Below are 25,966 nucleotides of genomic sequence, written 5' to 3'. Positions count from 1 at the left end.
GATTCGTCTGCAACATACTGCTTTGTTCTGTTGTTTAGTGAAGTGAAGCAGGAGAAAAGGGGAGCTGATATCAACTTTGATATGCCACCTCCACCTTCTCCTGCTAGCTCTACTTGCAGTGAACAGAGTGGCCCTATCTTGGTGAGCCCTGGATCTGCTACCGCTAGTGAGTCATTTTTACTACTGAATCTGTCGTGTTTGTGTCGTAGTTGCCATCTGCTGTGTATATTTTTTTATCTCATTTGTGTCGCCGCATTCTATAGGGCAAATTTCAGTGCGGGTTCTCTCATTTTCACAGAACGCAAGCGGCAGCCGACTCCAATCAAGGAATTGGACAAAGGAGTGTGTGATGAGGAAGACTGGAACATTAAAGACTGCATAGTGATTGAGGATGGAAAGGCAGCCAATCCAGTTGGTAGAGTTATAAAGATTGATGGCTCATTTGCTGCCGTTAAATTCTCTAACACTAGTGATCCTGTTGATGATCCACTGCACAATGTGAGACTGCTCCGCAAAGAGGACCTTCAGGTGATCATTTCTGCCTCTTTCTGCATCCTTGTTTTCTGATGGCTGAATAATTGGTAGATCATTAATTATTGTGTCATTTGCAAAATCTTCAATTCTCAAAATCTGCTCTTTTGTGGGTTAATTTATGCTGAAAGCGAATACAAAATTTGAGAATTTGAGAATTGGTTGATAGATTCCTACATGTTGGTCTAGTGCGACACAGAAATATGCTAAGGATGACTGGTATTAGATTTTTTGCATATCGTAATAGAGAACAGCGGTATCCCTGGTGTTTGTTGATGCAGTTATGGCTGCACCATCACTGATCTTTATATCTATATATATTATAACCGCTTTTCTGCGATACACTTTTGATAAGAGTTCAACCATAACGCAACTTTGAAATACTAAACTGGTATATTTGCTCCTGTAATGTTGTCTGACCACAAGAATGTGCCAACACATTTGGTCAGTAGACTGACTTTCTAACCAGTCATGTTGCAGCTCACATGATTTCATTTGCAGATGTGTAAAATTATTTTGGTTCAGCTTTCAGTTGGCCAATGAAAAATCCTGTCATAGCCAGCATACTAAATCAGTAGTTATGTTATTGACACACATCATATTTGTTTATCCATGATAGATTGTGCGCGGTGCTACTGCAAGCAAGTTGCCAGAAGTGTTTCAGATGACTCCTCGGAAGGTGTCATTTAGTCAAGGACAGTGTATGGCTGTCTCGGTACTAGAAAATGGTGTGTACATATTCTTCCACATATATTTTTTCTAAGGTTGTTTGGCTTCTTCTGACTAACTAAAACACTCGACTGCCCTCAAGTCTTTCTGGTCATGCTGACTTTGTTGCAGAATTCCACATGATTGTACAGAATAGCAATACGAGTACTCTCTCCTATGTGACATACGATATGATGTCAAACCAGTTCAGCGAGCCATATCTAATACCAGCCTACCACAACGCTATGGTCAACAAAAAATCACTTAATTTGTTCAAACACCTTGCTGGTGCTGACAGTTCATCAACCTCCTGGTTAGTTTTCTTGTTATTCTAACACCAGATGTTTGATGCATTGCTGGATATTGTCGTTAGGAATGACAATCAGTTGGCACATGGCTATGCTATTGCTTTTAACTACCGCATATATGTCGAATATAAGCCGACCCTAGAAAAACAGCTTTGAAATGGTGAATTCACAAAAACTCGGATTATATGCGAGGATATACATTAAGTATTAGCTTTAAAAAACTCATTTTCTTGATATCAACATCAGCCATTCAAAGATGTCACACAGCCGTAAATGTGGGATGCTATTGCATGAATAAACAACCCTACTGTCTTGCAGTGATGGCGGTATAACACTGCTTCAAGATGGCAACAGCACTTTGTACCCTTTGCTAAGAAACTCCACGCAGACTCTGACAGACCCTCGCTGGTTTGACCTGTTACCTATTCAGAGCCTTGCTGCTCACAGTGAATCCTTGGCCATTGTTGGAGAGCCTGTAAATAAAAACAGGTTGACTGTTGTCGCCTTGGCATTGAAGGTACTTTTTATAGAAACTCTGAATATGAAAATAATGTGTGTATTTTTATTTTTATTGAATGCAGTTGGACTACAATGGAAAATGCTGTGCGGGAGTGTAAGATGTTCATTATAAATGTGACACCCTAGTTTCTTTTTTATCAGGGGGCTGACATGATTCGTCACATTCTCAGATGTGATATCGGTGCAGTAGGGACTCTCCTCTCCAATGTTTCTCAAGAACCAAGCGGCATACGACGTGGGAACATGGTTCAGGAGATTGTAGATGAGATAGCCGATGGTGGGAAAAACATCTTACATCTCTGTGTCAGTTTGTGTCAACCGACGAGCAACAAAGAGGTTGAAGAGGTTACCACTGGCAGTTTAGGTGCTGCTTTGGATGCTTTTAGTGCTTGCAATCGACCAGACGACTTGGGGTGAGTTTTATTATTTTTATTGTTATAATTATTGTCACCGTTCACAATATTTAACCAGTGAACTATAATCTAAATAAATGAATGTTGTTTTTCAACCACCCAGCAGGTATCGCGAGATGAACCCAATGATGAGGAGGCCCATGGGTACTGCCCCTGAAAAAGACTTCACCTTTGCGTGGTCGCTGCTGCATGATATGGGTGCAGCAGCATCTGGTCAAGCTCCTGTACCAAATGCTAGTGTGGGTAGCATGTGGTCTATGCCCCCCGCAACTGTTACTGATAAGGACAGGCGATATAACGCCACAGCTATATTGAACATGTTATGTGAAAGCCCATTGTTGGAGCCAAGTCTTCGCTCTCTGCTCTCTGCAAGGTCAGCAACTTTGGTCTAATGCTTTAGTTCATCGGTATCAGTTTCAATTTTACTGAATCAATAGCTGGACTAAAGATTTGAAGTTGTCTGCAATCTCATATTTTGTAATTTTCAGAGTCAGACCTATATTTCAAGCCATGATCGTTTGGAGGCTAATGTCACATGTGTGGCAGCTTTATACTATTAGAGTATTTGTGTATGTCAGTCATTTGATGCAATGCATTCTAGTCGTGTTTTCACTAGTAGTTAAGGAATGTTTGTTGTTGTGTAGGAACACTGATGGACAGACACCTTTTATGCAGGCTGTTAGCACAAGGGCTTACAGCATAGGGATTCTTCTTTTCAATGTTGCCAAGCAAAATGCCATGGTAGGAGGCTCTTTGGATGATGATGCATTCAGAAACATGCTTTATCCGACTGGCTGCAGTGCTGATGACAATCCATTTCTGCTGCTCTGCTGTAACGATACATGTAGTTTTACATGGACAGGCACTGATCACATCAACCAGGTAGCTGGTGGTTTCCTCTCAGGTTCTAACGATTTCGGGAATGAGTGTCTAGTATTTGCATACTGCACACTTGTGTGTTTCTAACCTAGAAAGTAAGGTTGATAGTTATTTTCCTTGTTTTCAACGTTTACAGGTGAATGCATTTATCTGTGTGAGTTGATGGAAAGAGTTTTGTGGTTGGGTGTACAGTAGATACGGTAGTTGAAGTGTCATCTCCTCTTTGTAGGACATTTACGAATGTAAAACCTGCGGCCTGACAGGCTCACTCTGCTGCTGTTCGGAGTGCGCGAGGGTCTGCCACAAGGGACACAATTGCAAGCTTAAAGTTACTTCTCCTACGGCATACTGCGACTGTTGGGAGAGGTGCAAGTGCAAGGCCTTGATAGCCGGCAATCAAGCTGCAAGATTTGAGCTGCTAAACAAGTTGTTGCTTGAGACAGATCTGGCAAAGAGGCCCAATAGCAGGTACATATTGTTTTGAGGACAGTTGTAACTTAGTTTGGAACCACAATCTCTTCCAGAAGACTGGTCCGAAAAACAATTTCTTTCAGTTTGCAAACGATTTTTTCCAATGCAAATGATAATTTTATTTTTTCCAAAGCCATTTTAGGATGGGAAATACATTCCAATATTTTTAGTGGCTCGTACCCCAGTCTCATTTTATTTTTGTGTAAAATAAAAACTAGAAATAACTTTACTTGCACTTGTTTTCTTTGGAGGCACATTCAGTGGTTATACACTACTAAAACAGTCGCTATTTTTTAAATCACGCTGAAGACATCTGCATACAACAGTTTAACACTAAAAATTACGAGGGAGAGCGATCAGTTGTGTAATCTAGTCTTTTCGGTGTATCTTGGTGTTTAAGTTTCAAATTTTTGTTTGGCATCTGAAATAGCAGGATTTAAAACTGCAGAAAAATTAACTAAAAACTACCATTTATGGCTACTTACACGTAGTTCCTTTGTCTCTTGTTGGCTGCTCTGATTCCTTTTCTCTGTTTTCTATTTTATGGTCTCGTTGATATATTTGCTTATTGATGAACACTTGTCTTTTAAATGAGAATATTTTAGATTGACCTATTATGGATTGTAGAGGTGAGGATGTTCTGCTATTTCTTGTTCAAACATTTGGAAGACAGCAGCAAGAACAAAAGCAGCACACTCGCCGCCCTCGGTCAACAGTTGTGCGCAAGTCAAGTCACGCATCAGCAGATACAGACCCTAACATTCCTGAACATGATTTGGAACCACCCAAATTTGCTAAAAGAGCGCTCGAGAGAATCCTAAATGACTGGAATGCAGTCAAGTCTATGCTAATGAATGGCTACAGTGAGCAGCAAGAGGAGGTGTCGAGGTAGGGAGTGTGTATGAGTGTCATTGGACTACTTCAGTATATGACTTCTATATCTCATTCGAACATATCTTTTATTGGCTATTGTCACAAATTCTCTACAAATACTGCACTTTGAGGCACACTCTTGATGTTTGATTTGTGTACCAGCCGCATGAATATAGCCTATTTTGTTTTATCTGGCCGTCAATGTTGTATTACATGATCTCATACTAAACAGTTTGTGCTGTTGCTAGTGGAGGCAAGGCAGCTGAGTCATTTCTGGATGACCAATCTTACCTTAAGAACCAAAGTGGCACACATCTCTTGGATAAGTTCAGCCATACACTTCTCTCAAAGTGTGGCCAAGATGTAAGTTGCCATTTGTGCTACTGTGATTAATTGTTGTAGTTACTGTCACGCTGTGCTAATTTTCACTGCAATCCGTTATTGTTTATATAAAGATGTTGGATGCTCTGCTCACAACACTTATAAGAGAAATGCAAACTGTGTCAAAGGCGGAGAACAAACGTGAAGCTTTGCTAGTGGCACGCAGATTTATAAGATCAGTTGTGCGGATATTTGTGGTGCGAAGTGTGGAGAATAATTCAGAAGTGACGATTCGATCCAACAGCAATACCAAGAGGTATGCTAGTAATAATTCTGAACCCATCATGTATGTTCAACTATGCATGCTGTAGTAATGCGTCAGATCAGCGCAAGTCCTTTAGATTAACTATCTCTAATATATTTAACAGTTCAATGTTGTTTTTTCTGTTGATCAACATGTCTTTAATAGCTGTTTTTAAAGATCTTTGTTATGTGATTGACAGTCTAATAGAGTTACTTCGTTGTGAAGATTTTAACATTTTTGCTACGCATTGAGTTTTTAATGACATGTTGAGGTCCATGCAACTATTTTGAGCTAGTGTTAGGTAAGCATTGACTAACTAGGATTAATTGTAAAACAAAACTGATTTTGGTGGGCGTTAGTTTTGAGTGGGCGTTAGCTTTGATGTGATATCCAGTGTTTCTCCATTAGACTTACAATGAATGGTAATAGAAAACCTACTTGCCACTCTTGAGTAGAATGTACTTCATGATTACATTAGCCTGTTATTTAATTAAGAGAACATCACCGATACTGTTGTTGTGTACTGGAGTTGTCTTTTCAATGGTGTCTCAACTCTAATCTTAGTGCCACTGTAAAAAAGGACAATGAAATAAACATGTTCACTTGATAATAATTGAATTGTAGTAGTTGTTTACTCCTTGAAGTTGGAAGCAAGGTTAGTTGAGTACATTGTTTCCTGTTCTGTTGTAGTGCATACGCGATGAATTCTCAGACGCTCTCTCGGTGCAAACAAGCTTTTCAGTCAGTCGTACACATTGCTGTGCAGGAACTTTGTAAGGCTGCCAATGCTCTCGTGTTGCCTGTCACTCTTGGAGTTGTCAAACCCACTACATCATTCTCTCTTCTTACCAGTAGCAGCTTGGAGGTAAGTATTGTCTCTAGTTCAGTTTATCTATAAAAACGCCATTTGCGATTAGCGGTTTACTGGTCTACACAAATGCCCTGCTTTTGTGTAGACCACAAATGCCCTGCTTTTGTACTATATCGGTACACTAGTGTACCGATATAGTACACTAGTGTACTATATCGGTACACTAGTGTACCGATATAGTATACTTCATCAGTATACTGATCTCCATTACTATGCATGTCTGTGCTAATAGTGTATTGGTGTAAGTAAATATACCTTCCATGTTAGTTGTACTGATGTACTGACCCAAGGTGTCCCCAAATAGTTCTGCCCACAATTTTTGTGAGTATCTATGATTAACTGGTTTTATATTTTCGATAGATGGTGCAAGACAATGAAGATATATTCTTGGCTGACCCTCTTCCCCAAAGGTCAAGTGGTAATGATCCAGCAGCGCACCATGTTCACCTCGATAACACAATTCAGAGTGAGATGGCTGACCGAAGTGCCTTCTATGATGAGGAGGAACTGGACACTATGGCCAGAGAGCAATATGAGCCAGTCAGTTTTCTCAATTAATTATTAGCAAGAGCAGGATGTGTTCTCATTTTACAAGTTTTTATGTAACTTTTGGTGTACTTCTGGCACTCTCACAATATTTGCTAGTATTCTCACGGTATATTTTATAACTTGTCCACTACTTGCTGTAACTTGCCCTCCACTACCCATAGCCGAGACCTGGACCTGTTGATCTTGTCATCAATAGTTATTACTAGTTGATAGCCCATAGTTCATCAATTAGTTGCTCTGCCTACAGCATAATTACTTTAAAGCTTGCACATTGTGAGAACATTGACATCTGTTTGCAGACAGAAGGACAGATCAGTGCACCAAGTGGAGAGATGATTCCATTAGCGGATGCTGCTGAACTGGATATGGATATTCCTGAACAGGAGCCCGAATATGGTAGATAACATTTCCTATGTCACTCATAAAATTGTTAAAAGATTGTATGTTCCGCGAGTAAGACTAAACTTCATTCATAATAATAACCATATACTTTGATTGACTCGATACTAATCTGTGCCTTGGAATGAAAGCTTGCGATTCCTATTTTAAATAGTATCAGTTTTTGCTTACTTAGTAGCGTAGTACATAATATTTTATAACTAGTTAAAATATTGTCTATCTGTAGCACCTGACACTCCTGAGGGTGTAAGTGACATGGACCTTGACCTGCTCGCAGAATCGGACTCAGAAAATGAGAGTGTGCATGGAGGCAGCACTCACTCGGTGGGTGCATACGAGGAGGGCGCGCAGGGGAATGCTAGTCGCAGTGCTACTGTACAAATTAACTCTGCTGAAGGTATGTTGGTAGATTAGCTGGCTAAATATGGCATAGCTGCCAACTGTAATGATTGATAGTAGTTATGAGCATGTGTTATGAATGATTGATAGTAGATATGAGCATGTGTTATGAATGATTGATAGTAGTTATGAGCATGTGTTATGTGGATGTAGGTATGCAAATGGCCTTTTTCTCTGAGGACGATTCCAACTCAAGCGAGGAGGAAGTAGACAGCGATGATGGGCAGGACAGTGACCAAGAGTATGACAATGCTCTCGATGTTGAACAGCTTGAGCGACGCTCGACCGGTGGGTAGCCATGACGATCTGTCAACTGAACGGTGTAAACTAACCATACAAGGATCTAGTAATATGAAGAAAAATTAATGAATGACTCTTTAACCCATCATTGTAAGGGAGTGCACAACTCGCATTGACTGCGTGTATTGTAGAGTCTGGCGCAATGTCTCATAGATCCCACCAAGCCCCACAGTCTATGCGCTGGGCTTTGAGACAGCCATCTACAGCTGTTGCTAGTGGAGCTAGGGCTTCCGCTGGCGCATCTAGCGCTAACCCTTCTACTGCCGGAGGTCTGATTTACCTTGACCATTCCTCTTTGAGAAGAGGTAACACGGCATCAGTGCTGTCGGCAGCTGCTGCACAGACTGCCTCAGTACCAATGACGCAGCAGATGGCTGAAGGCTCACCTGGTACCCACAGTGTTACTTCTACTGCAAATAGTCTTACCAGGGCTTTTGGAATCATCATGCGACAGGTGAGTGATCTATAGTTGAATATACGCAACGGAATCCAACAAAGCTTTTTCGACAGACGATTATTAGCTAGTAGGAGCAGACAAAGAAAGTAATCCGAATAGCATTGCATCCTCATATGAGGTAACAGGGACTTATTGACTAAGGATGCGCACAATGTTTTTTTAGATTGCTGATCTGATTAATACTGTTAAGGACTACAGAGCTACCGCTCCAAACCTCTCTAGAGTTTTAGACTATACAGATAGAGACGTCCAGCAGCTACAGGTATTGGCAACTCGTTTCCCATATGCTCGGTTCCTATTCGTTTAAGTTTTTCAAATTGCGACTGTTGTTTGGATAAAGCACATGATTCGTTGATAATGGTCTTTGCAGGCGCATGTCGAAAGCCAACTACGCCTACCTTGGAACTGGTTGGTAGGAGTTATGGACTCTACGGAGGCGCAACTTCGATTTGGCACAGCTTTGGTTAGCACCACTGATTCCAGCAATCCCAATCATCCAATGAATCCAAGTTATGGTAGACAGATGGAACACCTAACTAATAGGGTTACTACCGCCAGCAGAGCGAATCAGGGCTGGTCTCAAGCCCACAGACGCCAGAGACTGCTCGCTATTGGTTGGTCACATTGTCTTGACTATTCACTATTGAGTATTTGTCCTACCTGATTATTTTTCAAGTAGTCTTCCATTAGTCACAATTTGGTGTGACTCTAGTTCTAAAGAGTGGGCACTGCCATTCCAAATTCGACTGCTTGACTCGACAAACTTGCATTCTAGTGTTCTTGTCACGGGCTGTTTGTACATGTCTGTAGAAGCTGGTAGCGGACGACAAAACTTTCTGTCCTACATTCTATCCCTGATGAGATCGCATAATGATGAACATGCAGGATGTGTGCCCAGTGTTGATGTGCTGGCTCTGAAGCATGTGGCATACGTTTTTGACGCTATTATCTATTACATGAAGGCTATTGATGAGGAGCCAGAGGTTGTACTTGGCACTGAGAAGGTTGCTGTTCAATCATGGCCTGAGCAAGAGGACGAGGATTCAAAGGTATTTTCCTGTCCGTATTGGTGAGGGTTTATTAAAAGCATATTGGCCAGGTTATTTCTTGATGCTTACAAATTTGTTGTTGATGGGTTATGGGCTCTCTGCAATTTTACTTGTATTTAGTTTGGAATATATACTGGCGTATATGGTGTTTTGGGTATAGCAGACCGTAATTGTTATTCTATTCTACAGTTTGAGCGATATTTTTCATAATAAAATCTGCTGCTTTCATAAAGGAGCTAATTGCTGTGTTGTAGATGTCTGCTGATAGCTTTGTTCCTGAAGATCTGACCAATACGTCCAATCGTCATCCATTCTTCCACAGATCTGAATCTACAACATTTATAGGATGCATATCTCCCGACCCGATACATACACCTCTTAGCCAAGCACTACCTTTAGCCGAGCGTCCACAACTTCTCCATCCGTTGGCGAGAAGGGAGGAGATGTTTGGTATCTCTAAACAGCAGGCTACAAGGAGCCAGGTCAACCAGTTTAACGTCTGTCATAGTAACTTGTCTCGGCTTGTGATTTCTCAAATTATTCACTAGCTCGTCATAGTCCTTGACCTGTTTTCTCATTTGTGCTGTCATAGTCTATGACCTGTTATAATTAGCAAGTTGTAGAATATGCCAAGGACACCATAACACTGGAACAATTTATTATCATTTGGCAGGCTCTTCCATTAGTAGAAACGCGAGTCCAAGGCAAAATGTGAATTACTTACATGTAGCTTAACAAATAAAAACTATACTATGGGACCATTGTTATCACACTTAATTTCTTGGGTACACATTGCTCAGAATTTTAGGCCAAATTTTCTTTGGTCAATACGAGTAATATTAGAATAGCAATAATTTGAAAGTCGGCGAGCTTATATATGTTTTATATATTGCCAAAACAGTTCTTACAAAACTTTCTATTTTTAGTAGCACCAGAAATTGAAAACAGCCTATTTGCCCATTTTTTATTATATGCCCATATATGTACATGTATGAAGCATAGCTTTCATAAAATATGCATTTACCATAAAGTAAAGGGCTTTCTCCCAAAAGCTAATTTAAAGCTTGTTTAAACATTGTACAAAGGTTAAAGCTACATGTGACATGTTACCTGATGTGACATGTTACCTGATGTGACATATTACCTGATGTGACATGTTACCGTATAACATGTCACATCATGGTTGTGGACTGCAATAGATCAGTCATTACATGTACTGCTGTTAACTCTATCTGGTAAGTTTAGAGGTTCAGTTGCGTCAAATGGTTTGTATGAAACTAGTAATAGATGATGGTATGTGACTGTAGATGGGAGACAGCAAGTTTACTGAGCTGCCATTACATATGGGCCTAAAACACCTCGTGGGCAAGGAATCGGAGACTGGTACAAATCTGGATGTGATGGGAACCTACACGACTGAAGATCCACCACAGGATGAACCAGGTGTGTTTCCTTCTCTCATATTTTTATGTTCAGCATTTCCCCTACTCGCTATTGCATACCATGTGGATTATAGCGCATACCATAGCTTGTCATTGAGAACTGCAATAAAATATGTTATGCTGTTTTCTTGTTTTTATAGAATTAACTGCTATTCAGCATCTCTTCAACAACTATTATTGCTATTCAGCATCTCTTCAACGACTATTATTGCTATTCAGCATCTCTTCAACAACTATTATTGCTATTCAGCATCTCTTCAACAACTATTATTGCTATTGAGCATCTCTTCAACAACTATTATTGCTATTCAGCATCTCTTCAACAACTATTATTGCTATTCAGCATCTCTTCAACAACTATTATTGCTATTGAGCATCTCTTCAACAACTATTATTGCTATTCAGCATCTCTTCAACAACTATTATTGCTATTCAGCATCTCTTCAACAACTATTATTGCTATTCAGCATCTCTTCAACAACTATTATTGCTATTGAGCATCTCTTCAACAACTATTATTGCTATTCAGCATCTCTTCAACGACTATTATTGCTATTCAGCATCTCTTCAACAACTATTACTGCTATTGAGCATCTCTTCAACAACTATTATTGCTATTCAGCATCTCTTCAACAACTATTATTGCTATTCAGCATCTCTTCAACGACTATTATTGCTATTCAGCATCTCTTCAACGACTATTATTGCTATTGAGCATCTCTTCAACAACTATTATTGCTATTCAGCATCTCTTCAACAACTATTATTGCTATTGAGCATCTCTTCAACAACTATTATTGCTATTCAGCATCTCTTCAACGACTATTATTGCTATTCAGCATCTCTTCAACGACTATTATTGCTATTCAGCATCTCTTCAACAACTATTATTGCTATTGAGCATCTCTTCAACAACTATTATTGCTATTCAGCATCTCTTCAACGACTATTATTGCTATTCAGCATCTCTTCAACAACTATTATTGCTATTCAGCATCTCTTCAACAACTATTATTGCTATTCAGCATCTCTTCAACGACTATTATTGCTATTGAGCATCTCTTCAACAACTATTATTGCTATTCAGCATCTCTTCAACGACTATTACTGCTATTGAGCATCTCTTCAACGACTATTATTGCTATTGAGCATCTCTTCAACAACTATTATTGCTATTCAGCATCTCTTCAACGACTATTATTGCTATTCAGCATCTCTTCAACAACTATTATTGCTATTGAGCATCTCTTCAACAACTATTATTGCTATTCAGCATCTCTTCAACAACTATTATTGCTATTCAGCATCTCTTCAACAACTATTATTGCTATTCAGCATCTCTTCAACAACTATTACTGCTATTGAGCATCTCTTCAACAACTATTATTGCTATTGAGCATCTCTTCAACGACTATTATTGCTATTGAGCATCTCTTCAACGACTATTATTGCTATTCAGCATCTCTTCAACAACTATTATTGCTATTGAGCATCTCTTCAACAACTATTATTGCTATTCAGCATCTCTTCAACGACTATTATTGCTATTCAGCATCTCTTCAACAACTATTATTGCTATTGAGCATCTCTTCAACAACTATTATTGCTATTCAGCATCTCTTCAACGACTATTATTGCTATTCAGCATCTCTTCAACGACTACTATTGCTATTGAGCATCTCTTCAACAACTATTATTGCTATTCAGCATCTCTTCAACAACTATTATTGCTATTGAGCATCTCTTCAACAACTATTATTGCTATTCAGCATCTCTTCAACGACTATTATTGCTATTCAGCATCTCTTCAACGACTACTATTGCTATTGAGCATCTCTTCAACAACTACTATTGCTATTGAGCATCTCTTCAACAACTATTATTGCTATTCAGCATCTCTTCAACGACTATTATTGCTATTCAGCATCTCTTCAACAACTATTATTGCTATTCAGCATCTCTTCAACAACTATTATTGCTATTCAGCATCTCTTCAACAACTATTACTGCTATTGAGCATCTCTTCAACAACTATTATTGCTATTGAGCATCTCTTCAACGACTATTATTGCTATTGAGCATCTCTTCAACGACTATTATTGCTATTGAGCATCTCTTCAACGACTATTATTGCTATTCAGCATCTCTTCAACAACTATTATTGCTATTGAGCATCTCTTCAACAACTATTATTGCTATTCAGCATCTCTTCAACGACTATTATTGCTATTCAGCATCTCTTCAACAACTATTATTGCTATTGAGCATCTCTTCAACAACTATTATTGCTATTCAGCATCTCTTCAACGACTATTATTGCTATTCAGCATCTCTTCAACGACTACTATTGCTATTGAGCATCTCTTCAACAACTATTATTGCTATTCAGCATCTCTTCAACGACTATTATTGCTATTCAGCATCTCTTCAACGACTACTATTGCTATTGAGCATCTCTTCAACAACTATTATTGCTATTCAGCATCTCTTCAACGACTATTATTGCTATTCAGCATCTCTTCAACGACTATTATTGCTATTGAGCATCTCTTCAACAACTATTATTGCTATTCAGCATCTCTTCAACGACTATTATTGCTATTGAGCATCTCTTCAACAACTATTATTGCTATTCAGCATCTCTTCAACGACTATTACTGCTATTGAGCATCTCTTCAACGACTATTATTGCTATTGAGCATCTCTTCAACAACTATTATTGCTATTCAGCATCTCTTCAACGACTATTATTGCTATTGAGCATCTCTTCAACAACTATTATTGCTATTCAGCATCTCTTCAACGACTATTATTGCTATTGAGCATCTCTTCAACAACTATTATTGCTATTCAGCATCTCTTCAACGACTATTATTGCTATTGAGCATCTCTTCAACAACTATTATTGCTATTCAGCATCTCTTCAACGACTATTATTGCTATTGAGCATCTTTTCAACAACTATTATTGCTATTCAGCATCTCTTCAACAACTATTATTGCTATTGAGCATCTCTTCAACAACTATTATTGCTATTGAGCATCTCTTCAACAACTATTATTGCTATTGAGCATCTCTTCAACGACTATTATTGCTATTCAGCATCTCTTCAACGACTATTATTGCTATTCAGCATCTCTTCAACAACTATTATTGCTATTCAGCATCTCTTCAACAACTATTACTGCTATTGAGCATCTCTTCAACAACTATTATTGCTATTGAGCATCTCTTCAACGACTATTATTGCTATTGAGCATCTCTTCAACGACTATTATTGCTATTCAGCATCTCTTCAACGACTATTATTGCTATTGAGCATCTCTTCAACGACTATTATTGCTATTCAGCATCTCTTCAACAACTATTATTGCTATTCAGCATCTCTTCAACAACTATTACTGCTATTGAGCATCTCTTCAACAACTATTATTGCTATTGAGCATCTCTTCAACGACTATTATTGCTATTGAGCATCTCTTCAACGACTATTATTGCTATTCAGCATCTCTTCAACAACTATTATTGCTATTGAGCATCTCTTCAACGACTATTATTGCTATTCAGCATCTCTTCAACGACTATTATTGCTATTCAGCATCTCTTCAACGACTACTATTGCTATTTAGCATCTCTTCAACAACTATTATTGCTATTGAGCATCTCTTCAACGACTATTATTGCTATTCAGCATCTCTTCAACGACTATTATTGCTATTCAGCATCTCTTCAACGACTACTATTGCTATTGAGCATCTCTTCAACAACTATTATTGCTATTCAGCATCTCTTCAACGACTATTATTGCTATTCAGCATCTCTTCAACGACTATTATTGCTATTGAGCATCTCTTCAACGACTATTATTGCTATTCAGCATCTCTTCAACGACTACTATTGCTATTGAGCATCTCTTCAACAACTATTATTGCTATTCAGCATCTCTTCAACGACTATTACTGCTATTCAGCATCTCTTCAACGACTATTATTGCTATTGAGCATCTCTTCAACGACTATTATTGCTATTCAGCATCTCTTCAACGACTACTATTGCTATTGAGCATCTCTTCAACAACTACTATTGCTATTGAGCATCTCTTCAACAACTATTATTGCTATTCAGCATCTCTTCAACGACTATTATTGCTATTCAGCATCTCTTCAACGACTATTATTGCTATTGAGCATCTCTTCAACAACTATTATTGCTATTCAGCATCTCTTCAACAACTATTATTGCTATTCAGCATCTCTTCAACGACTATTATTGCTATTCAGCATCTCTTCAACGACTATTATTGCTATTCAGCATCTCTTCAACGACTATTATTGCTATTGAGCATCTCTTCAACAACTATTATTGCTATTGAGCATCTCTTCAACGACTATTATTGCTATTCAGCATCTCTTCAACGACTATTATTGCTATTCAGCATCTCTTCAACGACTATTATTGCTATTCAGCATCTCTTCAACGACTATTATTGCTATTCAGCATCTCTTCAACAACTATTATTGCTATTCAGCATCTCTTCAACGACTATTATTGCTATTCAGCATCTCTTCAACGACTATTATTGCTATTGAGCATCTCTTCAACAACTATTATTGCTATTCAGCATCTCTTCAATGACTATTATTGCTATTCAGCATCTCTTCAACGACTATTATTGCTATTCAGCATCTCTTCAACGACTATTATTGCTATTGAGCATCTCTTCAACAACTATTATTGCTATTCAGCATCTCTTCAATGACTATTATTGCTATTCAGCATCTCTTCAATAACTATTATTGTTATTCAGCATCTTTTCAACAACTATTATTGCTATTGAGCATCTCTTCAACGACTATTATTGCTATTCAGCATCTCTTCAATGACTATTATTGCTATTCAGCATCTCTTCAACGACTATTATTGCTATTCAGCATCTCTTCAACGACTATTATTGCTATTGAGCATCTCTTCAACAACTATTATTGCTATTCAGCATCTCTTCAATGACTATTATTGCTATTCAGCATCTCTTCAATAACTATTATTGCTATTCAGCATCTCTTCAACGACTATTATTGCTATTGAGCATCTCTTCAACAACTATTATTGCTATTCAGCATCTCTTCAATGACTATTATTGCTATTCAGCATCTCTTCAATAACTATTATTGCTATTCAGCATCTCTTCAACGACTATTATTGCTATTGAGCATCTCTTCAACAACTATTATTGCTATTCAGCATCTCTTCAATGACTATTATTGCTATTCAGCATCTCTTCAATAACTATTATTGTTATTCAGCATCTTTTCAACGACTATTATTGCTATTGAGCATCTCTTCAACGACTATTATTGCTATTCAGCATCTCTTCAACAACTATTATTGCTATTCAGCATCTCTTCAATAACTATTATTGTTATTCAGCATCTTTTCAACAACTATTATTGCTATTGAGCATCTCTTCAACAACTATTATTGCTATTGAGCATCTCTTCAACGACTATTATTGCTATTCAGCATCTCTTCAACAACTATTATTGCTATTCAGCATCTCTTCAATGACTATTATTGCTATTCAGCATCTCTTCAACGACTATTATTGCTATTCAGCATCTCTTCAACAACTATTATTGCTATTCAGCATCTCTTCAACGACTACTATTGCTATTCAGCATCTCTTCAACGACTATTATTGCTATTCAGCATCTCATCAACGACTATTATTGCTATTCAGCATCTCTTCAATGACTATTATTGCTATTCAGCATCTCTTCAACAACTATTATTGCTATTCAGCATCTCTTCAACAACTATTATTGCTATTCAGCATCTCTTCAACGACTATTATTGCTATTCAGCATCTCTTCAACGACTATTATTGCTATTCAGCATCTCTTCAACGACTATTATTGCTATTCAGCATCTCTTCAACGACTATTATTGCTATTCAGCATCTCTTCAACGACTATTATTGCTATTCAGCATCTCTTCAACGACTATTACTGCTATTCAGCATCTCTTCAACAACTATTATTGCTATTCAGCATCTCTTCAACGACTATTATTGCTATTCAGCATCTCTTCAACAACTATTATTGCTATTCAGCATCTCTTCAACGACTATTATTGCTATTCAGCATCTCTTCAACGACTATTATTGCTATTCAGCATCTCTTCAACGACTATTATTGCTATTCAGCATCTCTTCAACAACTATTACTGCTATTCAGCATCTCTTCAACAACTATTATTTTCTCATCTGTAGCCGACTTGAGTATCCCGCGCGTGGAAGCCAACAAGGGAGGGCCCAATGATTCTCCGTCTAAGCCTTCATTGGTGCAAGGAGCGCATGATCCTAGTGTTCTCGGGCTGGTGCCCATCGCTAGCAAGCCTACAAGCGTTATTGTCAGCAATCAGACACTCCTCACAGACCCTTCCATCCAACCGTCTTCCTCCATGACTGAGACATTCGCAGAGCAGACTATCAACGCTGGTGGTAACAGGTAATTATTTTATTATTTAACCTAAAATGAGATTCATTTCAAGTTGCATTTTTTGTTATAACACATGCTAAATTGCATTATCTTATGAAGTTGGAATCAAACTTGCTTTTTCTGTATGCATTAATGTTTGGTTTTATGATTGCATTGTCTAAGAAAGCTTTTTTCAGTAATAAAATTATTTCTCCCTGAAATACATCAAATTTTTCTGCTTTTTTTGGAGGTTTCTGCTTTTGCGTTTAAACCTGATGGTTCTCTCTGAAAAATACTAAGACTAGAAAACTAGCTTAGTAAGTGCAGTTATATACTATCTGTGCTCTTGTGTCCTGGTGTTGGTCTTGTCCGAGCTCAAACCCATTCATTTCTAGTGTTTTAAACTATGTAGCAGTGACACGCATAGAATTGTTAATCAATTAACAAGTGCTGTTAATTATGTTAGTTCGATTAACATAATTAATATCCAATTATGTTACCTGTTGCTCATAAAATCGCAGGCTTCATCTGGAGCGCAGACAACTAAATGCCAAGATATGACTGTAAGTTTTATGTATGCATTGCTATAGAATGACGTTCTTTGGTGAAGCCATCACATATGAGTCGCTGGTAGGACGTTGGAGACAAACTGTACAGATGTTTGGTCACATATTTTGTGATGATGTTGGTTCGGAACCAGGCTCGATCATCAGCGAGCTAGGTGGATTTCCGGTAAAGGAAAGCAAGTTTCGAAGGGATATGGAGAAACTGAGAAACACACAACAGCGAGATCTCTCCATAGAGGTTTGTAAATTGTTATTATAGTTACGGCCTAGTGCAAATAGATTAGATTTCAGTGTCAGAGCTGGCCCATCTATGATTTTTTTGTAACTGTTTAACCAACTGTGCTTGACTTGTTGGCAAAAGCCTGGTTTTAATAACAGAATTATTTTGGCCGAATTATCTCGGTGCGATGACATCTAGCTTGGTCCCCTCTGGTATTTTTACCCAGTGTGGTATGCCTTATGCTGCTGGCTTTGACTTAATGATTGTCTAAGTAGTCAACCCTTGTTCTTACAGGTAGACAGAGACCGGAGTCAGCTGCTTATCCATACTATTAAACAGTTGAATGCACAGTACAGCAAGAGGGCTCATTATGGTGGCCCTTACTCGCCTCTCTCCGCTCACAGAATTAAGGCTACGTTTAAATCTGAACCCGGGGAGGGCAGCGGGGTAGCCCGTAGCTTCTTCACTGATTTCGCTAAGGTATGCTACTAGCGCTCTAGGATATTTTAATATTAGTGCCACAAAATAGTTTTTGCAAATATACAAAGTGCAGTAAAATAAAATTTTGATGTTTATAAATATTACTTCTAGTTTTTCAACTTAATAAGTTGTGAGTTTTTGATTATTACATTCTTTTAGCTATTTTACAAAATCTGAAAGGTTTACAAACTCTATAAAACGATGTATATCTTAGATTTAAGAGTATAAAGACAGCGGCGTGTGATATATATATTAAATAGACAGAATATACTAAAGTAAGTTTTTTATCACGCAGTCATACTAATTACTGTTAAGTCATTTGTTAAAATAGCTGAAATATCATTGAGTAAAATAATATTGAGATCATTCAATGAGGCATACAGATACCACAGAATGCCCATACATGTATGTTCATGGTGAATGGAGCAGTCACCTTTGTTGATGGTATTTTCAGTCGATTTGTTTTTAACAGTCGAACATGAGGTAAGCAATAGTTACCTGTTGCTCACATGTTTTATATTGGTCAAATGATTAGCCTAGTATCTCCTCTATCCACCAATATGATTCATTACAATTGGTCAATGTTTCGTGCAAGGACACTTGCCACAAAATTCACCTCCGAGAACAAGTCTATAGACGTACAGGCAGTTTCGGTCATTTGAATTAACTTACTGTAGTAGTTGAACCTGCAGCTTGTGATAGTCATTACATTATGTTCTTTCGTTCTTCCGTTTTTCAATACACTTTGTGAAATGACTAACGATATGATGATAGACATTAGACAAGCTGTGCCACAACAGTATCCACAATAGTATGGATCTAGTGTCAATGTTGTAGATTATTGAAACAACATCATTTACAGGCTATCGCAGCGCATCGCCTTACTCTAACAGCAATATAGCATCGGTTTTAGCAACCCTCATGTAGCCATTACTATAGAATTGGGCAGTTGCATTTGTATGTCATATTCTGAGGCTATTTGGCCAATTTAGGAAATATTTAGAAAAATTAGATCTTGGTAAATTTCACAATTGAATAATGGATGCTAACAGCCATCTCTATACAAACTATTAATGTATGGTCCTGATTTTCAGAGGATATATTCCTGTAACATTTTCTTTGAACAGTCAAATTTTCTTTGAAAAAAAGTTGACTTTTTTCAATAATAATACCTGTAGCAATAATATAGCAACACCAATAGCATTTTCAATTATTATACCTGTAGCAATAATACAGCAATAATATAGCAACACCAATAGCTTTTTCAATAATAATACCTGTAGCACTTCGTATTATCTTAGACCGAAACATTAATTTTTGTAATTTTCAGGCTGTAACATCGGGTGAGAAGCTGCCTAATCTAGACACAGTCAACACTGTGAGTGGCAAAAAGTCAACCGGCAAGCAAATGACTGCTTCCAGGCGTACTAGTTTGGCAGAGTCCTCATTAAAGATGGGTCGTCTTGGACAAGACATAAAGCGCACGACTATGTCTGCCAGCGCGGCGCCTTACCACCCAATGCTGTCTGGCTCAGGTGGACAAGATATGAATAGTTCTCTGGCTCCACCAAGACGTCACCTGGCAGAAAAGATTCATCCTCGTGTTCAGGCGATGCAGCCGGTGAGTGGTGCCTTTGAGACAACAATGACTTGTAGCAACAGGTTGTCTAGTTGGTTGATGGTTGGAGTTCGTCACATTTGGGTGCATTTGCTGTCTGCATTTACTGTTCACATTTACTGTTCACATTTACTGTTCACAAATCCAGTTTGTTTGTATTTTTAGGATCACTTTAGCAGACAAGCAGCAGTCTATCAGATTATACGCATTAATAATATTTTTCTATAGTTGTTCCTACTTGCGAGCCATTACAGCTATAGCACCTTAGAGATGCTTACTCAGTTGAGTGTCAGGAGACATGGGAAGTCTTACTACGTATCATAGGAATATATACATAGTTAGTGGTAGCTTCGAGAGACATACACAGCTGGATGGTATGGAGCGTTTATGATAAATGCGCAAATACTGTCTCTAGTTCTGTTCATGGTGGATCTTGGATGACAAATATTGCTTCGCTGATAATCACTGGGTTGTTAAGGTGAGTAATGGTGTTGGCCGTGTTGTGTGCAGGCGATGGCAGACAAGGTAACTGGCATGTTGTTGGAGTTACAGCCGGCACAGTTGCTATCCATCGTGGCCAATGACGGAGCTCTCAAGGAGAGAGTTGATGAAGCTATGAGTATTCTCACTGCATCTGGAGAGGGTCTCAGGTCGGCACCAGGAAGTGGAACAGCACCTGGGAGTTCTAGTCAGCCCGAGTCTTCCAGCAGCCAGCAGTTAGGTGGGGCTGCCACAAGCGCTTTCAGCGCTGTCACCAGGTGAGCCAAGTATTGAATTTAGTGTTACATAGTGTGGTGTTCCTTTGCTTGGATGTGGTATTGCGGTAATACAGTGTATAGCCTTTAAGTTCTACCAGTCTTTCTCATTAGCTCTTGCATTACTTTACGGGTTTGTACTGGGTTTTATTGTTAATCTCGTTATAGTTATATCTTATAAACAAATGGGTTTTCTTCACTCTTCATGTTAAAAGCTAAGAAAATTGTGTTAGACCTTTAGTCAATAGACTTTTTCAAATCAACTAGAGGCGAGTCATGCTATATATGCTTTGACATTATACAGCTTATATGCATTAGCATAATAGTTTGTATCTATCAAAATCATGTGGTCACTGCTAAAAATTATTGTTTGCTTTCTGTTGTATCGTTAGTTTGTAGTCATGTACACATATAGTTTCATGGTTGTTTGTACTGTGTCATGTCACAGTTGCATCATTCATTTAGATGTTTTGTTTGCAGAAACAAGGACAACAGCGCGTCCAGCCAAAAGACAGAACCGGTAGCAGAGGTAGACTTAGAGCGGATGCCCCTTTTTCACCAGCCAGGAAAGCAAGGATACTATTCTCCTTTACTAGGCAGTGGTTCTACGACTCGATTAAATGCCTTCAGAACTGTGGGAAGGTAAGTTCTCGATAGGCATGTGAAAGCAATTCCTATTTTTTCAGACTTTACATTCGTTGTAAAGTTGCCTCCTATCAGCATGTGGAATTACTGCGTAGCTATTAAAGGTTCCCGAGTGTGCCATATGAGAAAGTTGTTCTGGAATCTTCTTCGAGTGCATTGACCATCTGGTGTGCACCATAATGAGTGTACCATGAATGCGCAGCTGCACAGACATTCTTTATTTTATAAAGCAGTGTTATTGTCAACAAATGCTATTTTTCATTCGGATTAAGTTTAGAGGACTAAATTTTTATTGGCTGAAAAGAATTTAAAAGCTCATAATAATGAGAGAGATAAGGTAAGAGTTATTAACCCACAATGCCTAGGCAATAAGAATAGCTCTATGCCATTCACATGGCTTAAAAGATAGCAGTGAATCGTACTTTGCAAGATTTTCCTAATTGGTAGCATCGCTAGCGAGCTGCAGTTCTTGCATAAATGGCATTAATGGCTCGGGCAATACATAGGCTGGTGATGAGACTTGTGCATTGCTTCTATTGCATTAAGTAATTCTAAGGCTGCTTTGGGTGTTTTTATAAGATCAGGGTTTTATTATACTAATCTAAGGATTATGTAAACTTTGAACATACAACTTCATGAGCCAGTTTACATTCCGTGTTGAGATAATTAAAAATAGCGCATATTTGCCCATTAATTTATCGACGGTGAAAATGAATCGATGAAACAATGTCGCCTGGGTTGTCAGCCTTTCAGTCAGTTATCTAGCAATGGAACGTGTAGGATTCAATACTTTTTCAACACTCCTATCCTCTCAGGACTTCTAACCACATGTCAGCCTATCAGCGCTCATACCTCTTTAGTGCCAACCTTTCGACCCTAGCCGCATCAGATGTTATAACTTGGCAACCTACAGTAGTAATACGGTGTAGGTGATACCAAAGATACCAAAGAATCATTCTGGACACTGGCACGGGCTCTTGTTTTATGTTACAGAGTTCTAGGGCTCTGTCTACTTCAGAATGAAATTTGTCCCCTTTACCTATCCCGTCCAGTTATCAAGTACATCCTAGGCCGCCCTATTCGATGGCATGATCTTGCATTTCATGACCCTGCCCTCTATGAGAGTCTACGTGGACTGCTGGCTGACACAGAGCTTAAGGATGCTGCACAAATACTCTCTGCTCTTGATCTCACTTTTACCATTGATGATGAGGTAGGTTTTGTTTACGGCTTCCTTGAAGCCTGGATACACTTGGTCAATGCCTACGCTGAAACTATCAGCTGACTACACTTAGTAATGTCTACACTGAAACTATCAGCTGACTACACTTAGTAATGTCTACACTGAAACTATCAGCTGACTACACTTAGTAATATCTACACTGAAACTATCAACTGACTACACTTAGTAATATCTACACTGAAACTATCAGCTGACTACACTTAGTAATGTCTACACTGAAACTATCAGCTGACTACACTTAGTAATGTCCACACTGAAACGATCAACTGACTACACTTAGTAATGTCTACACTGAAACGATCAAGTTCTGCCTTCGAAGCTAAACTAAGTGCCTACGTTTGCTTTGCAATCATAGCTTTTGTGGCTTTGTATTGTTTGAGGTGTTATGTTCCTGACTATATATAATTACTTTTAACCATTTCTCTGTATGAGTTGTCCTCAAATTATATATTTAGTTTTGTTATATTTGTACATGATTTTTGATCATTTTCAATAGTGCAAAATACTTATTCGACACATACATACTTAGGGAATGCTATATGAGTGATGCTAAAGTGTTCCAAACAAAAATGAACTAATTAGACATACTGGTTCTACCAGCAGAAACATGGGCTGTACACATCGGTGTCTGTATCGAAGATTTGTCTCCCTTGTCTCTTCTTCGCCTGGTCAAATGTTGAAATGCGTTCTGCTATGTAGTTTAATTACTGAGTATGCAATACTTCATGTGTGTAGAGGTAAAAATTGTGCTGTTTTATAATTTTTAGTGCAACTAAACACTGAAGATTCTCCATGCGCGGTTTGTGTTAAATGTTGAATTTAGTTGAGTTTCAAGATATAGCAACAGTACATACATATAACATTACATTAGTGATAAGACTCATTTTTGTGACATTTACTAGGCTAAAACGAAGCTTTGCTAAAGCTTCGCAAACATAGAATTACTCTGTAATAATTCATCGCCTAGATCATTAGCTTTATTTAGTTGACTAGATAGTCCGCTCGTAGCTACAAGACTTTGGTCTTTCATTAACATCCTCACTATTTGTCACCAGGCGTCGTAAACGATGAAGTATTTCGTGAGGTAGTTAATCTTGATTAAAGTAAAGTTGTCTGCCCTTTAATGATTGTTTCATAGTGAGCCTTGTGAGGAGTGCTGTAACAGGAGTAAGCATTATAGTCACCTCATTACAGTTGACATGCAGGGATAATAGTTGTAAGTCTTGGTCTGATATGGCTTTAGTCATATGGTCCTTCCTGGTCCTACCTAGTGAAAAACAAGTGATTGAATACCAAGAGGTGCACTTCCTACTTCAGTTAATTGTAAATTGCATCATGAACAAAAAAATTAGTTACAACATATTTGCTAAAAAGGATAGTTCTCATGGGAAACTGTTAGACTGATGAGCTCTGTAAAAGATTTACTTGCGTTAACGGAGTGACTCGTTTGTAGTTTAATGTTTTGCAATGGTATGATGATGATTCCTTTGGTTGAAATATTTTTACTATCTATTCTGAAAAAATGACCAGAGAAATGCAAAAGGTACATGTAGCTCTAGTTGAAATTCGTTTGCTCTAAAATCCTGTGATTTAACTCCTTTGGGAGCTCTTTCTTTTGATATATTTTATTTATGCTCTAGTTACAGATAATTGCCATTGTTAGCTATCATTGTTGTTCCACCATTAGTTTATATAACTCGGCATACCAATGACATAGTGTAGTGTGTTAGAAATAAAACTGCTACATTTATGTAGGCGTCACATCAATATTGGATAACTTTTCCTTCAGTCACAACAAAGGTTTACAATTGGTATTAAAATGATTGGACATACTAAATTTTGTTTGAAGTCCAAGTTACAAAATTAAAGCTGATTTGCATGTTTTGTTTACATTGTATGCTCCTGTTCCATGCTAATGTTTGTTATATCGTATTTCTATGTTCACGATTAATCATGACATATTAAGGATTTTAACATACTATTTAATTACAATAAAAGACACTTAAAATGTTTCATGAACGATTTCAGTGCATACTAGTGGCTTTTTATATATTTTACAAGTAATAATATATATGTCCATATATAAATAGTTGTTAGTGTAAACCCTATTGTCATGGTCATTCAAAAGCTAATCATGAATGCATTTAGCTTGCATTAGAATTGAATAAAATTGAATCGAGATTGCTATAACCAACAATTTCAGCTATTCACAGTTGCGTTGGTATTAGCTCTACCGATGTAGACCAAAATGTTCGTTTTCAAAACAATGCAATTACAACTTGTTGCTGACATGTGGGCTTTGTAAACAATTAATTTCATCGGTGTCTAGCCACACCTTAACGTAGTTGGTGCCAACTTATTTCATGAGCATGAGTAAATTATTGTTTGTAGAACACGGCTGCTACCCATGACCTAATACCTGGTGGTGCTGATGTTTCCATAACTCCCCAGAATATTTACTGTTACATCAGGAAGTATGCTCACTACAAGATGGTAAAATCATGTGAAGGAGCCCTCCAGGTTTGTCTCCTCTTTGACTCATCTCTTTGCCTCTTATGTTCATACAATTGTTTGTTAGCCTTTGATTGTTTATTACCGCTGAGCTTGTTAAAAGAATGGAGTGCTTCTAGGCTGTCTACATAGGTGAGCCAGTTTTGTGGGTATTTTTACAGTAAATAAGGTTGCGTGCTCAAAAGCTTCTTGTTCTTAAGCAATTGGAAGTTTTTACACTCGTACAGGGGTTCAATCTAGGGCTTTCGTGCGAATGTATATTGACATTGTTCTGAGGGCTATTAATAGAGGTATAACAATTCTATCAGTTTATTAGCATCGCAGCTATGATCTCCCGGATGGCGTTGCCTACCCGATTTTAAACAAATGTCTTGGCTGGCTATATCAGCTTTGCTTAACAAGTTTGCTATTTACAGAATTAGGAGCGACATTTCGTAAGAGATATGTCTAGTTTAAATTAGGTGATAAAGGTTTGTTAGGCCGTGGCAGTTTGACTAACTAATGCTTTGTGTGTCTCATTATCTCTTTCCTTTTTGCATTGACTAGCAACAAGCCTTTGACAAGCCAAAGAGAGCCTCGCCTATGCACACACTCCGCGCCGCTATAAACTCATTTGTACGCTTACTTTGTGTTTAGAGAAACATGAGCTCAAGTGTTTT

General features: G+C 38.1%; 1 protein-coding gene across 1 annotated transcript in view; it reads left to right on the top strand.

The window, feature by feature from the left end:
• LOC137398347 (E3 ubiquitin-protein ligase UBR5-like) overlaps positions 1-25,966 on the top strand; it is a 46,908-nt gene that overhangs the window by 17,922 nt on the left and 3,020 nt on the right. The window contains exons 15-45 of the mRNA XM_068084481.1: positions 39-166; positions 299-528; positions 1,151-1,259; positions 1,372-1,552; positions 1,866-2,064; positions 2,208-2,479; positions 2,583-2,852; positions 3,124-3,361; positions 3,588-3,826; positions 4,457-4,717; positions 4,951-5,065; positions 5,158-5,339; positions 6,018-6,192; positions 6,559-6,738; positions 7,047-7,143; positions 7,373-7,543; positions 7,699-7,833; positions 7,977-8,299; positions 8,466-8,564; positions 8,673-8,916; positions 9,113-9,351; positions 9,606-9,833; positions 10,659-10,794; positions 17,062-17,299; positions 17,860-18,073; positions 18,350-18,535; positions 19,866-20,156; positions 20,664-20,911; positions 21,389-21,550; positions 22,547-22,766; positions 25,188-25,316. Of these exons, the coding sequence (XP_067940582.1) occupies positions 39-166; positions 299-528; positions 1,151-1,259; positions 1,372-1,552; positions 1,866-2,064; positions 2,208-2,479; positions 2,583-2,852; positions 3,124-3,361; positions 3,588-3,826; positions 4,457-4,717; positions 4,951-5,065; positions 5,158-5,339; positions 6,018-6,192; positions 6,559-6,738; positions 7,047-7,143; positions 7,373-7,543; positions 7,699-7,833; positions 7,977-8,299; positions 8,466-8,564; positions 8,673-8,916; positions 9,113-9,351; positions 9,606-9,833; positions 10,659-10,794; positions 17,062-17,299; positions 17,860-18,073; positions 18,350-18,535; positions 19,866-20,156; positions 20,664-20,911; positions 21,389-21,550; positions 22,547-22,766; positions 25,188-25,316 (6,139 nt within the window). The remainder of the gene's footprint in view (positions 1-38; positions 167-298; positions 529-1,150; positions 1,260-1,371; positions 1,553-1,865; positions 2,065-2,207; positions 2,480-2,582; positions 2,853-3,123; positions 3,362-3,587; positions 3,827-4,456; positions 4,718-4,950; positions 5,066-5,157; positions 5,340-6,017; positions 6,193-6,558; positions 6,739-7,046; positions 7,144-7,372; positions 7,544-7,698; positions 7,834-7,976; positions 8,300-8,465; positions 8,565-8,672; positions 8,917-9,112; positions 9,352-9,605; positions 9,834-10,658; positions 10,795-17,061; positions 17,300-17,859; positions 18,074-18,349; positions 18,536-19,865; positions 20,157-20,663; positions 20,912-21,388; positions 21,551-22,546; positions 22,767-25,187; positions 25,317-25,966) is intronic.

The sequence above is a fragment of the Watersipora subatra genome, chromosome 1 (genome assembly GCF_963576615.1).
Source record: "Watersipora subatra chromosome 1, tzWatSuba1.1, whole genome shotgun sequence".
Lineage (NCBI taxonomy): Eukaryota > Metazoa > Bryozoa > Gymnolaemata > Cheilostomatida > Watersiporidae > Watersipora > Watersipora subatra.
This window is presented reverse-complemented; position numbering and strand designations above follow the sequence as displayed.